This window comes from Rhamphochromis sp. 'chilingali', assembly GCF_963969265.1.
Source record: "Rhamphochromis sp. 'chilingali' genome assembly, chromosome: 2".
Classification (NCBI taxonomy): Eukaryota; Metazoa; Chordata; class Actinopteri; order Cichliformes; family Cichlidae; genus Rhamphochromis; species Rhamphochromis sp. 'chilingali'.
Window position 1 is genome coordinate 38,426,740 of NC_137930.1, and position 18,151 is coordinate 38,444,890.

The 18,151-nt window shown below is 38.7% G+C and overlaps 1 protein-coding gene across 3 annotated transcripts in view; it reads right to left on the reverse strand.

The window, feature by feature from the left end:
- Positions 1–18,151, reverse strand: part of dcc (DCC netrin 1 receptor) — a 381,171-nt gene that overhangs the window by 228,891 nt on the left and 134,129 nt on the right. For all 3 annotated transcript variants that reach the window (XM_080907576.1, XM_080907574.1, XM_080907575.1), the window contains exons 4-5: positions 6,699–6,849; positions 2,016–2,152 (exon numbers count right to left, since the gene is read on the reverse strand). In XM_080907576.1, coding sequence (XP_080763702.1) covers positions 2,016–2,152; positions 6,699–6,849 — 288 coding nt within the window. The remainder of the gene's footprint in view (positions 1–2,015; positions 2,153–6,698; positions 6,850–18,151) is intronic.

Here is an 18,151-nt window from a genome sequence, read left to right on the forward strand (position 1 = left end):
TTTTTTTTTTTTTTGAATGTGTGTTTATGTGGGGAAAAAAGTATTTTCAGCCCAGTGGGCGTCATTTGACCACTGACCTAATTCTGGCTCTGGTCACCGCAGGACAAATTTCACCCTGCAGTCCAGCGCTGTTCCTGAGGTGATGCTGAGAGACTTCATGCACGATAAACTTCCCTACAGATTGTGCTGACTTTAAAGCACAGCAGCAGCCTGATGGGATTCAACTACAAATATAGATTGCTTTCAGTCTCGTACGAAGCCTGGGGGAAGTTTAGCTTTCGCAAAGCTTGATGTGAATATATCCATATAATTTTAGGGTAAGCCTACATCTGTGAAGCAAACAACAAAGTTTTGAAAGATGCTACAAAGTCATTTTACTGTAATTAGAGGAAAATAACAATTTAGAACATTATTTATCCCAAATTATATAAAAGTTTTATCTTGGGAAATAGTTTTGTGATCCTAAGACCTTAACACAAACAATTAGTTTCTGGTTTTGTGACAGAATTACACACAAAACCAGAAACTCAGGGCACAATTAATGATGAGAACATTTTGTTTTAGACTTCTAGAAGTTTGTTTTCTGATCTGGAATACAGGAAGGTTTCTGCTTGGTTTCAAAGTGACACTACCAGCCCTAAAGAACCAGCTTCTCTCCTGAAACAGATGGTCTGGAGCCTTGATTATAACATTAGGAGTGATTCTGGCAACTGAAAGACCTTTTATTTAAATATTTAGCAGAGGTGTAATTCTCAAAATCCACACTTCAGAGTGGATACCTCAATTCTTCTTTCCACAGTCTATAGTTTTTCTTTTGTTTTGTTAGTGGGGATTGATATTTATAATGAGGGGAAACCAATTTTTACCACAGGTGTGATTCCTCAGTTAGATCATGGATTAAAAATTAACTCAGTTTATTTGTAGCTCTCGCTTTACCTGAATGACCTGTGCACATTGTAGCTATCAGCAGACTTGTATGCTTTTAACATGACATTTACAGCTCCGCGTAGTTAACCAATAAAAGTACGTGGCTAATTTGTACATCATCACATAAGAACATTATTAAACGGCTTTTTCTGCTAAATGCTGCTTACTCTCCACACAGAGTGTTTTATCTGTATATTTCACCAGAAAGCTTTTCTAGCATACCGATAGTTAGGTCAGCTATTTCTCTGTCAGTGAAGAGTCATTATTCAGAACTCTTCTGTTACATATTCTCAGTTTCATCTGTTTTTACAACTAATTTAATCTTGTTGAACCTGAACTTTTTCAGGGGATATCTGAATACACGATGAATTTAAAAATAAATTAAATAAAAACTACAGAAGTCTCTAGACATTCAAATGGTGATTTTCATATTTACCAATATTTACCAATATTAGTTTATCATTTAGCCTTTTAAAGATTTTGTCTGTAAACTTTGGGGGGAACGGTTTGCCACAGCTGCTGAGTTACAGGATGTTCATAATTACCTCTACACAATCGCTTCACAGGAAAAACTGCTAGCACTGATATGAAATGAATAAGATTTCAGGAAAAAAGAAATTTTGAAAATAATTGCTTCAAACCAAACAATCAACAGAATCCTTGAGCACCTTCAGTTTGAATGTACGAGCTGCTGAGGAGCAGTAAGACAATAAATACAAATATATTTTATTTATGAAAACCTCCTGAAGCAAACAGTCAGCTCAGAAAAACAACAACACTGCATTTGATTCTGGAGGTTATCTGTCAATGTAGCAATGCCAACTGTTTTCGCCCTATTCTGTTTGCTTATTCATTTTTATTTATTTTTTTTAATTTCCACAGAGGTGGGACAACTCTTGTTATTTTTTTTTTCCTTTTTTACCTAAGGAGCATTGGTAAGTGACACAGTTTTGCTCTTTAATTTTACACAGAAACCTTTGTGTGTTCTTGTTTTTCTATCCAAGTTAGGACGTAAGTTGATACTTGACCAAGTAAGTATTGTCATGCGCCTGGTGGGAAAGGGTCATATAATAATTCTATTTCCTCACCTAGTACACTGAGCTCAGCGTATGCAGTGATGTTGTGGTTCTTGTTGGAGGCTGTACAGCTGTAACTGCCAGAGTCGTCGTCAGTGACGCTTCTGATGATCAAGTTGCTGCCCGCCAGTAGAGAGTACTTCTTGTTCCTAAAAGGGAGGAAAGAGTTTTTGCATTTCATTATTGCTTCTTTGTTACTTGCATAGAGGAACGATCAGCCTAGCTTTGTTACCTTAATAATAAGTTATTTCTATATATACTTGTTGCCCATGCAACTGATCTACGCAACTATCTGACCCATTGCTGCAGCTCAGTGCATTTAGGCATGCAGACATGGTCAAGACAATGTGATAAAGTACAAACAGAGCATTGGAAATGGGAAGGAAGGGGATTTAAGTGACTTTGAACTTGGCATGGTTCATTATGCCAGACAGCCTGGTCTGAATATTTCAAAAACCAATAATCTACTGGGATTTTCCAACACAACCATCTCTACAGTTTACAGATAATGGTCCATAAAAGCAAAAATACATATTGAGTAACAATTTTTTAAAAATGATTTGTTAAGGTTGGAGGTCAGAGAAGACTGGCCACACACTTTCTGCCATGAGTCAGTGTGTGGCTGGCAAACTGTGGACCCAATTGCAGAACACAGGACTGAACATAAAACAGTTTTATTGCTGGATTTTAAGGAGGGAGATACAAAATTACCAAAACTCTGACACAAATCAAAAACTTACTAGTTTCCAATACTGATAATACAGATCACACGCAAGGAGAAGTATGACAACAACATGACTATGAACAAAAGAAGATGGAAGACTTAAATACACACATGAGGTAAGAACAGATTGGAAACACCTGGAGAACACAGGTGAACAGAATCTACAAACAGCAAAACAAAATACACATGGGACATGAGACAAAATTAGACAGGGAACATAAGCTTATAGACAGAGACCCAGACTCAAAACATGCAAACTCTATGTAGCAAAAGCATAAACACAGAGACATGACTGAGAGAGGACACAAGAGTCACCTGATAAAACTAACAGGACCAGACAACCACAGAGACAGCGAGAAAGAGAAACATGATGGGGACCACAAATGATGATAACCAAACATTACAAAACTAAGATATAAATCATTTATATCCTTTTCATCACATCCAAGTTCTTAAATAATCAGGCTCCATCCTATCTTTAAGATTTCATACTACACTGTACTTCCCTGTACACCTCTGACTTCTGCTACAACTCTGAATTATGCCATATTCAGAAGTTTGCAGATGACACGGCCATCATGGGGTGTATCTGGGATGATCAGGAAGAGGAGTACAGAAGTCTGGTGAGGAACTTTGTCGCATGGAGTCACACAAACCACCTGCAACTCAACACCTCAAAGACTAAGGAACTGGTTGTGGACTTCGGGAGGTCCAGAGAAGGTCCACTGCCGGTTCAGATAGAGGGGGAGGAGGTGGAGGTGATCAACAAGTACAAGTACCTCGGGCTGTGGGTGGACAATAAACTGGACTGGTCATGCAACACAGAGCACCTGTATAAAAAAGCCCAAAGCCGACTGTACTTCCTCAGGAGGCTGAGGTCTTTCAACATCTGCAGGAAGCTCCTGAGGATGTTTTACCAGTCAGTGGTTGCTGGAGTACTTTTCTATGCTGTGGTGTGCTGGGGGAGCAGCACAGCAAAGAAGGACTCATCCAGGCTGGAGAAACTGATCAGGAGGGCTAGCTCTGTGGTCGGCATGAAGCTGGACACTCTGGTGACAGTGGCAGAGAAAAGGACATTAAAGAAACTGATGGACATTATGGACAATGCTGGGCATCCTCTGCACACGGCCATAAACAACCAGAAGAGTCTGTTCAGTGACAGGTTGCTTCTCCCCAAGACAAGAACTAACAGACTTAAAAACTCCTTTGTCCCACACGCCATCAAACTGTTTAACTCCTCTCTGGAGGGGAGAGGGAGGGGAAACAGGAGGACAAAGGAGGGGGGAACAACTAAGCTGTAGTGCCTCTTCACCTCACTGTGCAATACCTTTTGTGCAATACTTTTGTAAATAGTCAACAGTGCAATAGACTCAATACTTGAAATGTGCAATTCACTTGTATTTTTATTTTTTATTCCTATTTATTCTATTTATCCCCTTTATATATTTTATTTATATTTGTTTCTGTATTTATATATGTGTGTGTGTGTGTGTGTGTGTGTGTGTGTGTGTGTGTGTGTGTGTGTGTGTGTGTGTGTATATATTTATATATATATAACAATTCTGTAACTGTAACTTCGGTCGTTGCTGTGCTTTTTTTGGAAATCGAATTTCCCAGAGGAACCCACCCGAGGGATTAATAAAGTTCTATCTTATCTTATCTTATCTTATCTTATCTTACTACCTATAAAACCCCAACAGACTGGGCTTGTTTGTGGTTCCTATAGTATTTAAAAATACTATGGGAGGCAGATCCTTTAACTTTCATGTTTCTCTTCTGTGAAACAAGCTTCCTGTTTGGATTTGGGGAAAAGTCACCATCTCTACTTTTAAGATAAGGCTTAAAACTTTCCTTTTTGATAAAGCATATTGTTAGGGCTATATGACCCAGGTGACTCTGAATCCTCCCTTAGTTATGCGGTAATAACTCTAAACTACTGGGGGCATCTTCACTCACCTTTTTCATTCACTATATGTTCTCCATACACCTCACCTGGAGCCACAACATCATCACCCTAATAAAGAAGGCCCAGCAGTACCTAACCTGCCCGAGAAGCTGTGTCATGGTTTTTGAGTATGTTTGGACTTTTCTTATCCTCTGGAATAAAGAGATGGTTATGTTCAGTTTTTAAGAGCCTCTGAGTTTTAGCTTTTGGTTATTGCTTGCTTTCATGCCTGTTCCCTTTTTCGTGTCCAGTCTGTGTTTTGTCTCTTCTTTCTGTCATGTGCTTCCATGTCTGATTATTCGCTGTCCTAATGTAGAGCTCATGTCTGTCTCAGTGTGCATGTCACTTCCTGTTTTATTTTGACAGTTCCTCATCCCATGTGTGTTTGTTCAGTTTTGCTTCCCCTCTTTCATTAGTTGGATTTGTTGCAGCTGTGTCTCCACCCGTTTCCTATCCTCTCATCTGTATTTACGTCCTCATTGTTCCTCTGTTCCACTTTTGTTTCGCCTCATGTCTGTGTTAGTCTGCAGTTTCTGTGATTGTGCATTTTAGTTTTCTGAAGCTCCAGCAATATAAGCTGTTCGAGTTCAGTTTCCATCTCCATCTGCAAACTGCCAGCCACACATGAATGCATGGCAAGCTGCTCCAGAAATTCTACCTCTCCTCAGTGGACAGTAAGCTCTCCTACTGCCTGGGTGTTTGGTACGCAGGTACGCTAAAGGAAGGCTGTTCAGAGGGTAATTAATACTGCCAAAAAAATCATTGACTGCCATCCCTGGATGCCGTTGTCAGATCCTCCTGTCTCAGAAAAATCAAGACCATCACAGGCGACCAATTGCACCCCCCCCCACCTGAATGACCCAATGCCCTCTGGACCAGGTCCTACACGATCAGACTCACAAACAGCTTCATCCTCTTGGCCAGGACAGCAAACAAACAAACCCCACCAAGCCATGAGCCATGGTCTGAGCAACCCTCATCACTCGCACACAGACTCTACTCAGACAAAACCCTTTGCACTACTTTCAAGCACTTTGCGACGTGTCCTCTAATGTGCCTTTTACATTATGTGCCTTCTTCCTGTTTTGTATATATTCCACTTGCTTGTATGTACTCTCCTTGTCTGTTATTTATTCTTGCTGTCCTAATATTTATATTTATTCCTGCACCGTTTGTGTGGAACACCCAAATTTTTGTTGTACAATGTCAATAAAAGCCTGTTCTATTGTCTATACACCACTCTGCATTTAATGATTAGTCATCATTAATCTCTGGCTCACTTCCAAAGCATGTCTTGGTCCTGTCTTCCTCCCCCCACCCAAACCAGTCGTGGTAGATGGCCTGAGTGTGGTTATTCTGGAGGTTTCTTCCTTTTAAAAGCTTTTCCTCCCCATTGTCACCAAAGTGCTTGCTCATATGGGTTCCTATAATTGTGCTGAGTAAGAGCTAGGCATGCCACTACAAACTAGACACAGACCAAAGGTAAACAAAAACAGAGACAAGGACTGACTACACACACAGAGATGAGCCAAAGAGTGGGTGAAAATGAGAGGGGACAAACAGTGTTAAAGAAGAATTATGGAATATGAATATAAATAAAAACTTCTTATTAAGTCTTATTCTAAATCTTGTTCTTACTGTTATCTCTTCCAATTTATTTGGTGAAATTTCTAGGAGCCAAGTTGGGCAAGTAGGGTCAGTGAAGACTGCACCAAAGGTTGTTTACAAAAGGTTGTTTCAGGTTATTTATTTTTACATAAAGAGTCCAAAACTTTAGTTTTACTACAGCTGTCTATTGGTCATACTAAAAAAAGGTAATTCAGTGTATTAGTGAATCGCTAATATGTTGTAATAACTCTTTTCTGCAAAGGAATGTAAAAATATAATGCTATGAATACGCATAATCATTCAAACATTTACCACCAAGGCATAGCAATCACTGGGCCATACTGGGATCAGTGTGGGTAAAATCAGATGTGTGCTGTTGGTGGTTTAAACATGGATTAACACAGTAAAGCAGACAGACCAGCTCTGAATCAGTTCCTCTCCTGTCCTCCACTGGATGCTCGGAGTCGGGTAACCAGAGGCTGAACACTCAAGCACCGCATCTGATCCCAGCAGAGCTGTTACTCGGGTCGGGCTCTGAAGGAACTGGAGGTTCCTGCTGACGCCAGGTTCTGAAAGAGAAAAGAAAAGGAGAAAAGGAGAGGGTAAAGGTCAAACATAGTCTAATACATTCTAAGACACACACAATTTGGCCACGTGTCATTTTATAAGGATGCTGTGTGAAAACAACAGCAATCATCTGCTTGTTAACCAGTCAGCCAAAAGAGCATTTTTAGCATTCATTGTGTTCTATTTTTTCACAAAGGTAGTGAAGGAGGATTCTGCACAAAACGGGATAAATAATTTCCTTACAGTAATTTTGTGCATGGATGGATCATGGGTGGTTGTGTTGAACCAGAAAAGTGTGAATTATTGGCTTCCATAAGTGGGCAGGAAATAAAATAATCTATCCCCTCTCTTCTGCTTTTCTTTTCAGAGTCACAGGGTGGGGGGACTGGAGCCTATCACAGCTGTCTTAGCGTGAGAGAGACCCTTGACAGGTTGCCAGTGTGCCGTGCACCTATGGGCAATTTAAAGTTTCCAATTAACCTATCCCCACTAACTGCATGTCTTTGGATTGTGGGATGAAACCAGAGTACCCGGAGAGAACCCACACAAACACGGGGAGAACATGCGAATTCCACACAGAAAGACCCCGGCCTGATGGTGGAATTGAACTCAAGACCTTCCTGCTGCAAGGCAACAGTGCTAACCAACATGCTGCCCTGGCAATGAAACAAATGCCCTCATTTTAATTGTATTAGCATGTAAACCATTGGAGCTTTTTAAACTATGATAGATGCATTATTTAGAAAGTTCTTCATGTTTATATGATTGCTGATTGATGTGACTGCTGTCCTTGGTCCTGCAAGATTAGCTGGTTCTGAGGACAGATGTGAACAGCTAATCAGTAATCATTTACATGCCAATGAGTAACCAACTTATTGAGAAAAATGTGTCAGTAAAGGTAAGCTATAAGAAGCATAAGCTAAAGTCAAAGGTTCTGCTTTTGTTTCTTTCTTTGTTCTTGGGAGGAGTTCCTTGGATGACATCTCAGCTGAGGACCTGACACTAATTAGAAAGCAACTATTGGATTTCTCCAAGGTTGAATACACCTAGCATCGGTATGGAGAGGTACAAAAAACAAGCTTAAACTAGAAAAATTTGCATTTCCTGCGAAAATGCAGTGTGGATGCTTTAAAGCTGAAGCTGTATGCAAAAAGTAGCTGAAAAAGCTGAAAAGTTGCAAAAATTGTAAAAACTTTGCAGAAGCAAAGGAACTTTGCTAAAATGGAATAACTTAGCAGAACTGCAATATCTTAGAGGAAACATAATACTTGGCAGAAATACAATAGCATAGCAGAACTTAGCAGAAATATTGTAACTTACCAGAAACATAACTTCTCAAAAATACAAGAATTTAGGAGAAATAGTATAAGATAACAGAAAGAATATATTTAGACAAAAATACTTAAGCATTACAGAAACACTATGATTTAGAAAAATAGTACAACATAGCAGAAATACTGTGATTTACCAGAGACACTGTGATGAACTATGAAGATTGTAATTTTAAATTAAGACTATGTTTTAGCACAAATATTATAATTTGGCAGAAATACTATGATACAGCACAAATACTCTGGTTTAGCACAAATATTATAACATAGCAGAAATACAATTATATAGCAGAAATGCTATATTTAGAAAGAAAAATATAATATAGTAGAAATAGTATGATTGAGCAGAAATACTACAATATAGCATAATAACAATGATTTAGCAGAAATACTATGATTGAGCAGAAGTACTAAGATGTAGTAAAAGTACTTTGATTTAACAGAAATACAATTATGGAGGAGTAATACTTTAAAATGGGAGAAATATTGATACACACACACACATACACAGAGCCTAAAGGGAAGAGTATTTGTGCCATGGAGTGTTAAGAATGTGAGGTCCATATTAGAAAAGCTGGTAAAATCATAAAAGTTTGCAGAATTGTAATAAATGATGAATATGAATTACTGGTCTGTGACAGTGTATTAATTTGTAGGGAAAAAAACATGTTGACCAAGGTGGAATCGAACCCACGATCTTTGGCTTGCAGACCCGTGTCATTACCAACTGCGCCACTGGGAAAGAGAGGAGCCGTTTTGAAAAACAGGGTGATGAGCAGTCAGAATTAGATCCCGGTGAGAGGCGAAAAACGCTGTTTTTTGGAGTTACAAAACGTTGTGTAACTCAAAAACTAGGTGGACTAGAGGCATAATTCTTGTACTGGGTGAATCAGCGGACTTTGGTGTACTTTGACTGCGATTTTCATTGCTCTTTGTACAACCGTCGCTGAGATATGACGAGAGAGGAAACGGAAGACCTCAGACATGATTGGCTGGCTGGGAAGCCGTGCAGGCCCTGATATGTGATATGTGTCTGAGTCCGCACAGAGGATTGGCTGCCTGGCAGAAATATATAGAAATAGTATGATTAAGCATAAATACTACATTTAGCAGAAATACTATATTAAGCACAAATCCTATAAAAAGCAGAAATAGTATATTAAGCACAAATCCTATTAAAAGCAGAAATAGTATATTAAGCACAAATCTTATAAAATAGCAGAAATAGTATGATTTAGCACAATAGTAATAAGTTAAACAGAAAAATTGGAAAAGCAAAATGGACAGCTGAAGAAATGCTGAACATGCTGAGGGTCCCTCAAATATACTTGTTAAATGAAAAAAATCAGCAAAAAAAATATATAACAGCCACACAATCAGAAATATGTACACATAAGGAAACACACATGCACAGAGAGACACACACACAAGATCCAATTCAGTCAACCAGTCTAAATATATTGAATTTGAATCTTAGAATGAGATCATCCCATTAAAAGGCCTTCTCTCTCTCTCTCTCTCTCTCTCTCTCTCTGTCACACACACACACACACACACACACACACACACACACACACACACACACACACACACACACACACAGGGAGAGAGAAGTAAGTTTCTAGCTCAGTCAGCCTGGGAGCTGCTGAATTTGAATCCACCAATCAGAGAGCCTGTGCACTTTTTCCCGCCAAAACAGGTGCATCTATTTACACACGCAGCACAGAGAGACACAGGATTATCCGGTTGTTCAGTCTGACGTCACTAGCCGTGTCTGGGTCTAAACTCCGCTACAGGTCCATATATCAAACGATCACTATGGCATTACTGTGAGTTGAAAAACTGTCTAAAGTCTTTCATCTTTAATAAAATGATCAGCGTTCTGCTCTACCAGGTGTAACAATTGAGTTTATCATCCAGGCATCCATGAAAACAGAATTTATGACATTTAACGGAGTTAGAAGTTAGCAGGGAGTTAGCTCGCTAGCTTCTATCTAAATACAATATAGCATGTCCTGACTGCGGGGTTTTGGAAACAAATTAAAACGTACAGCTCTGTTATCACTTCCAACATAAATGAAGACAGAAAGCTAAACAGCAGTGACGTTTGTAGGGTTACTGAAGTTTGGCTAGCTGGTATATAATGATGTGCTACGTGACCGCTAGCGACACAGCTATGTTAGCATAATATAAACAAGCTAACTTTTTTTCCACTTGATAAAAGTTACCGTGAGTGTTCTCGGTGGTCAGGAACAAATGTAATTGCATGGCAGGATGCTGTAAAAGGACCAAACTTCAGCCAGGAGAACAACTGAGATAATCCATCCACAATACGAGGTTAGTCATTCATATACTGCTGCATGGGCTGGGCTGTAGTTACATCCTAAGGTTTTAAAAACTGAGCTTAAATAAATGATTAGCGGTAATAAAAGCCGAGGAAGGTCAACAGTGGTCGCTGACTGTTTTAGGAGCTTTTTGAGATCAAATAGAAGAAAATACATAACATTAAACATGTTAACAACACAAATGCCATATTAAACGCAGACTACTTTAGACCCGGAAGTAGGATTCGTCGCGTCATCACTGAACAACCGGATTGCAGTCTATTTCTCATAATGACGACTCCCCTCAAACAAATGACCATAATTTCCTAATCGTAGGGGCTAGAGCGGTCATTCTTACACCGTTTTGTTCAGAAGAGATGGGGGAATCTTCAAGTGTTGACAATTTATCATTAAAATATGAATTTTTAGAGATACATGACATGGATGACTTGTTGACTTAGAAGCCACGAATTCCCCAATATGCAAATTTGAATGCCTCAGACCACATATATGATTGGCTGGCTGGGAAGCCGTGCAGGCCCTGATTTGTGGATTTGAATTCCTCAGCCCTCAGATATGATTGGCTGGCTTAGAAGCCATGAAGGCCCCAATATGCAAATTTGAATGCCTCAGGACACATATATGATTGGCTGGGAAGCCGTGCAGGCCCTGATTTGAAAATTTGAATGTCTCAGTCCTCACAGAGGATTGGCTGCCTGGGGACCTGGCAGAAATATATAGAAATACTATGATTAAGCATAAATACTACATTTAGTAGAAATACTATGTTTTAGCACAAATACTATAAAAAGCAGAAATACTATAATTTACCAGAAATACTATATTAAGCACAAATCCTATAAAAAGCAGAAATAGTATGATTAAGCATAAACACTACATTTAGTAGAAATACTATGTTTTAGCACAAATACTATAAAAAGCAGAAATACTATAATTTAGCAGAAATACTATATTAAGCACAAATCCTATAAAAAGCAGAAATAGTATGATTAAGCATAAACACTACATTTAGTAGAAATACTATGTTTGAGCAAAAATCCTATAAAAAGCAGAAATACTATATTAGGCACAAATTCTATAAAAAGCAGAAATAGTATGATTAAGCATAAATACTACATTTAATAGAAATACTATGTTTTAGCACAAATAGTATAAAAAGCATAAATACTGTAATTTAGCAGAAATACTATATTAGGCACAAATTCTATGAAAAGCAGAAATAGTATGATTAAGCATAAATACTACATTTAGTAGAAATACTATGTTTTAGCACAAATCCTATAAAAAGCAGAAATACTGTACTATGATTTAGTAGAAAAACTATAAATAATCAGAAATACTATATTTTGCACAAATCTTATAAAATAGCAGAAATAGTATGATTTAGCACAATAGTAATAAGTTAAACAGAAAAATTGGAAAAGCAAAATGGACAGCTGAAAAAATGCTGAACATGCTGAGGGTCCCTCAAATATACTTGTTAAATGAAAAAATCAGCAAAAAAATGCACAGGGAGAGAGAAGTAAGTTTCTAGGTCAGCCTGGGAGCTGCTGAATTTGAATCCACCAATCAGAGAGCCTGTGTACTTTTTCCCGCCAAAACAGGTGCATCTATTTACACACGCAGCACAGAGAGGCACAGGATTATTGCAGCCTATTTCTCATAGTGACGACTCCCCTCAAACAAATGACCATAATTTCCTAACCGTAGGGGCTAGAGCGGTCATTCTTACACCGTTTTGTTCAGAAGAGATGGGGGAATCTTCCAGTGTTGACAATTTATCATTAAAATGTGAATTATTAAAGATATTTGACTTCTAATGCACCATAACTGAGTAGAGCGAAGCAAAAACTGGCTTGACTTGCCCTCAAACAACGCTTTGTAACTCGAAATCTATTTGGAGTATCGATATCATTTTTTCACCGTAAGAGACAGCAGGCTTTGGTGAACAGTCATGGAAATTTTCAGGTCTCTGTGGAAATCCAACAAAAAGTTATGACGAGAGAAAAAAGTGGTTCATTTCCAGGGTTTGAAATCTGAAGAAATCTGAGCGACGGACGAATTTCCTACCCTCAAACAAGTCCAACTCATTTCAGAACGGTAATACGTGAGAAAGAAATTCTTGAATTGTGAGCGTCACGAGTGTCTGAAGATATACCGGGACAAGCCTCATGTCTTAACTTTGCTTCGTTAAGGAGATATGACGATTCGAATATGCCTCTCATTACAGAAATGCAGCGGTGATTTTGAACAAACTCTCCATTGACTTTATATGGAGAGTTTTCCGACATTGTGTTGGTCTGAGGAGATTTGCGAAAGTTCTATGAATACCACAACAATGATAGTGACATTTTCGGAAACCCAGCAAAAATACCTATGTTTTGATGTATAATTTGTGGAAGTTGAGTGAAGATTGAGCAAGTAGCAAGAAGTTGTTCGGACATGAAGAGAAGACTGCAAAACCTTCAGTGGCACACTGGAAGCCAAGTGCATAGCAACCATAACAACGCATGTATTTTGTGAAAAATCACAATTTTGCAACTGAAAACTTTAAGAGGCATAAAGGTAAAACGGTAAAAGATTTGAAAAAGCTGAATCATACCTGAATAGCCCAATAATTTGAGAACATTTTAAAGTTTGAATGGTTGTTCTACGTGAAAATATGAGGAAGTAGTTAAGTTTCAGAAACAAGCAAATTTTAGCAGAATTGCATAAGTTTCCCATTCATTTCAATGGGACAAATTAAGCTTAATATTTTAAAAAGTATAATAGTGAAAAATACCAAAAGACATAGCAGGAATTAGCAGAAATAGCAGAATATTTTAAAATTTGAACGGTGAAAATCGGCTGAAAATTGTGGAAGTAGTTAAGTGCCAAAAAGTGTACGGAAGTCCCAAGAGGAACTCAAGAGTGTGGATGCTTAAAGCATCCACACAATAAAAAGCTCCTTTCGGTTGTATTCCTACCTGTAAACACAACACAAGAAAAGGGAAAATGGTTCTTGGTTGGAAATATAAAAGGTCTCAGGCTGGTGCAATAAAATGGTTTCTTAAAAGACACATGAATCATCTGAATTTTTATGTTTTTTTTTTCTTGCTTTCCAGGGTGATAAGTCCCTGCAAGGGATTCCTTAAAACATACAAGGTCTCCTAAAATATTTTAGTTTATGCTATGAGACTAGGCTTAATTTAAAAAAAGAAAAGAAAAAAGCTTGTAAATAACTGTCAGGTAAGCATCTGTATGCAGAAAGTCTGTACAAGATCATTTAGTTCAGTGGAAAAAAATAAACAATTTAGATGAAAAAGATTGAATGCATTTTGAGAAATCATCTCTCGTTTATAACCTAATTCTGCTTCCACATTGACATTTCTTTATTTGAGGCCTAACCTTGATGAGCTCATGCAGTTTTCCACCAAGCTGATTTGAAACCCAGATGCATCTCCAAGAAAACAGTGTGAATGTGCTCCTTTGATGGACAAACCAGAAGAAGTCGCGTTGTGTTTCATCCACTGGCAAAGGCGTTTAGTGGTCTGATATCCAACACAAGCTTTCATCTAAGAAAACCTAAGGGCCTGAAGGAACACGCACGTACACACGTACACACGTACACACACACACGTACACACACGACATCTATACTGGGTCAGGCTTGTGCTCATCCTCGGGCACCCCCTCAGGGTGAAAGCAAATCTGACTCAGAGTGACTAGACCCAGAACCAGACTATTTCCTTTAGTAGACAGGAAGTTACATCATTATCATAATCACCATCATCCGCCAGTGGCACTGACACACACCAATATGCACCTCTAACGTGAAATATTTTGTAATCATCTTTTACTCCTTATCTTTGAATAGGCATGAAGTTATTTCACATCTGCTGCTCGTCGTGAAATAAGAAACAGCCGAGCCGTTTCCCCCTGAAAGTGAATTAAGGTGATCAGAGCATGAATATTCTAAGATTCACAAGTTTTTCAAACTTGTGTGACCCTTTGCAGATTACAGCTCATTCTAGCTTGACTTTATAAACTATACCGTATCTACAGCTTAAATTAATTTAATAATTAAGACCCTTTCTTTGGTACATTTTGCTTGTAGGTCAGACCTCTTACTTCCAGAACTGCCTTAAAGTCTAAATAAGGTGCCCTGGAAACATTCGTCAGAGATGGTTGATGGTGCTCACCTGGCACCAAGTACCACCATATTTTTAAATTCACTAAAATCAGCCTTTCTTTTCTCATTGCCCTCAATACCCAACCAGCCTGTTAAAAAGGCTGCTTTTCCTTCCAAGTACCACCAAGAGCAGGGATGTCACTTTGACCTTAAGAGCGCCAAACCAGTGGAACTGCCCTTTATGTCAATGTATAGAAGTTAAATTACACATTTAATGTCAAAATTAAAAAAAAATACTTCTGTAGTAAATCTGTCCATCTGTCAGCATGACTCTTCAATTGTAAGCAATGTATAAAAAGACAGAAAACATGCCGTCAGCTCGTTGTGCAGACTCTCCTGTCCTGTTCTAAAACTGAAAATCTTTGTTTATTAGTGGAATATGTTAATATGAATCCCACATTTCTATTGTAGTTAGTGAAAAACAGGAACTTTGTGTAATTTAATTGTTCACTTGTTTTTTATTTACTTTAGTGTAGCATGAACAGCCATGAGGGAGGTCTTTATGAGTCGGAAAACTTATGAAAATACAGTTTTACATACAGAATTACATAATTTATACACTGTGTGCTTCTTTAGAATAATACAGGGTATTTACCTTACAATATAAAGCACCTTGAGGTGACTGACCTGTACTGAACCCAGATTCAGCTGATACAAAAACTGCCTCAATAACAGTTTAAGTTACACAACAAACTGCCCGTTTGTCTACCCGTTTACATATTTACATATTTAATTCAGCAAGTGTTCCCTGTACTAGGATCCCATCTGTGAGGTTCAAAAGTATACACATGGATAATAAATAAGATGTAAAGCTGTGCAACTTCATGATTTTGAAAAAAAAAAGAAAGAAACCACAAGAATCGGAAACGTAAAACAAGCATCATCAGCAGAAAACCGCGCGCGGTGAACACGAGCAAAGAAAAGAAGAAGCAGCGGGAGAAACGTCCACGCAGCAGATTTTCTTTTTGTGTGTGCTGGTCGCAGAGGCGAGTAAAGAGCGAGGGATCACGGAGATAATCACTGAGCAGAAGCGTTGATCCTTTAATATTTTCACAGGCACGTCGCCCAAGGAGGCTGTCAGCAAATCAGATGAAACACTGGCACACCTCGCATCACAACAAGGAGGACACACGCGCAGTCACGAGCTATTCACTGCATGCAGACAAAGACACACAACACCTTTGAGGAACGACGACAAATATATTCAGCGCTGTTCTCCTCTGAAATGTTGAAACAAAGATGATAAGTCATCCTTTTCCCAGACCTTCAGCTCAGTTCACTGCACAAACACACTCAGTTATTATTTGTACCCAACAGGCCAAGAGGCGTGTTCTCACATCATGTTATTACCATGTTCTCATCTCACAACCTTGTTTCTTCTTTAGTTTTCATGCTGCACCAAACTAATAAAGGTAATAAATCACAGACTTAAGAGTTGCTCTTTTAAATGCTAGAAAAGTAAATCTAATATATATAATCCTTTTATTTTTATGTATTTATTTGTATTTAAGGTGGACTTTTAATTCACAAACCAGAAAAATCTGGGACTGTGTGGATTTTCCCAGTTTGGTGTAGTCGGTAGCTTTCGGTACTCCTCCTACCCACTTGTGATTCTGCACTGAGTTATAACGAAGGTTGCAGCCTTCACCACATCACCAACCAACCACTTAAGTGTATGGTTAGGATTAGGGTGTTTTAGCCAAGAACAAAATATGCATAGTTTCAGAAACTAGAAAATCTCATCTTTAAAGTGATAAATATAAACACACCCTGACCCTAAACAGCTAAGTTTTTAGGGTCAGTAAATGTGGTAAGAGATCAAAATCAAGGCACTTCTTTGTTCACTGTTTCCGAACAAATCCCATTTCCAAGGTAAGTGGATTAATCCCGGTCCTGTCTGGATTCTGATAGGATTTAACCTGCTGATTTTTTTTTGTTCATCAGGACTTCCAAGGCTTAATTTTTAAGCTTTAGTGTATCTCACAGCAGGATGTAAGAGGACATCTTTGGCTCGCTGCGATCCTGCCTTCTGTTCTTCTGTCCTTTTGTAACTCGGGTTCATCTGAAGGTAAAATGAAGCACCAGCAGTTTGAGTTTAGCAAATTAAGGTAGGCTTCCTGTAAGAAATTTCCATACTTGAATTTCCAAGTGTTTTCTTGCTGCAGTGGAGTCTGAGAGACAGAGTTTGAAAACGACTCTCAGAAACGTATTTTTTGTCCCGTGTCACGGGAAATTGAAAAGCTGGCCTGGCTCAATGGAAGGATCCATACTATCATGTTTTGTCTTTATGTCTTTATGTAATGTTTTAATACTAGATGTACTGGACTTTACTGTAAGTTATGTTATATGGAATTTTCTGAATGTATTCTGTGGACAGTGGTAATTAGAAAATGTTGCTCGTCTACACTTGTTGTTGTTGTTTCTTAAAAGTGATGCAAATTGCTGTTGCATTCTGTATTATTGTTTTGACCCCTTTGCAAAGGCAAATTAAAACCTCACAAAGACAACATGTTTATGTGTAGATCATTTGTTTTAAATTTCTATAACACCACAGAGGTACAGTCTGAATGGATGCACCCCATAAGGCTAACTGCATATTGAGCCACAAGGTAATTATTAGGGGTGCAACGATATTCGTATCGATATTGAACCGTTCGATACAGTGCTTTCGGTTCGGTACGCATATGTATCGAACAATACAACATTTGTAATTTATTTTATCAACTTTCCTTCTGACGATGCTGTCTGTGTTGAGCGCTCAGTGAATCTGCGTTCGACTACTCCGCCTAGGCTGCACTGTCGAGCACAGATCCACTGAGCGCTCAACACAGACAGCATAGTCAGAAGGAAGAGCGCAGGGCACCTCCCCCACCCTCATTCAGATCTGGCGTTTGGAATTATTTTGGTTTTCATGTGACGTATGACCCTGAAGGTAAGCGAGTCATGGACTAAAGTAAAACAGTATGTTGGATGTGCCATGCAATGCTCAATTACATGGGTGGGAACTAGTGTGTTAGCGCAGTTAGCTCGTTAACGTGTTGGCCGTCTAGCCCCATGCAAGGGGCGATCGGCGGTAGCTCGTTAACGGAGATTTGCCGTGTTGTGGCGTTAAGGTCATTTCAACGAGATTAACCTGAAAGCACTAGTGGGAACACGACGAATATGACTGCACATTTACGCCGACATCATCCTAGTGCAAAGACAAAAACAACAAGCATGCTACTAACTTTAGCCGAGTCATTTAGACAGCTGTTAGCACATGATTCTCCTTATGCTGCTGAGAATATAGCCCAGAAGAAGCGGATAGTATAGCTTTTATTTTGGAAAGAGACATTTCTCTGTAATAAACTCTCTTTTCCAAAGATGCATGATTCCTCAATCAGATACAGGGCTTGCAATATCGCTAGCCTGACGTCCTGGAGCTAGCGATTTTTTCAGTCGGGCTACCAAAATCTAT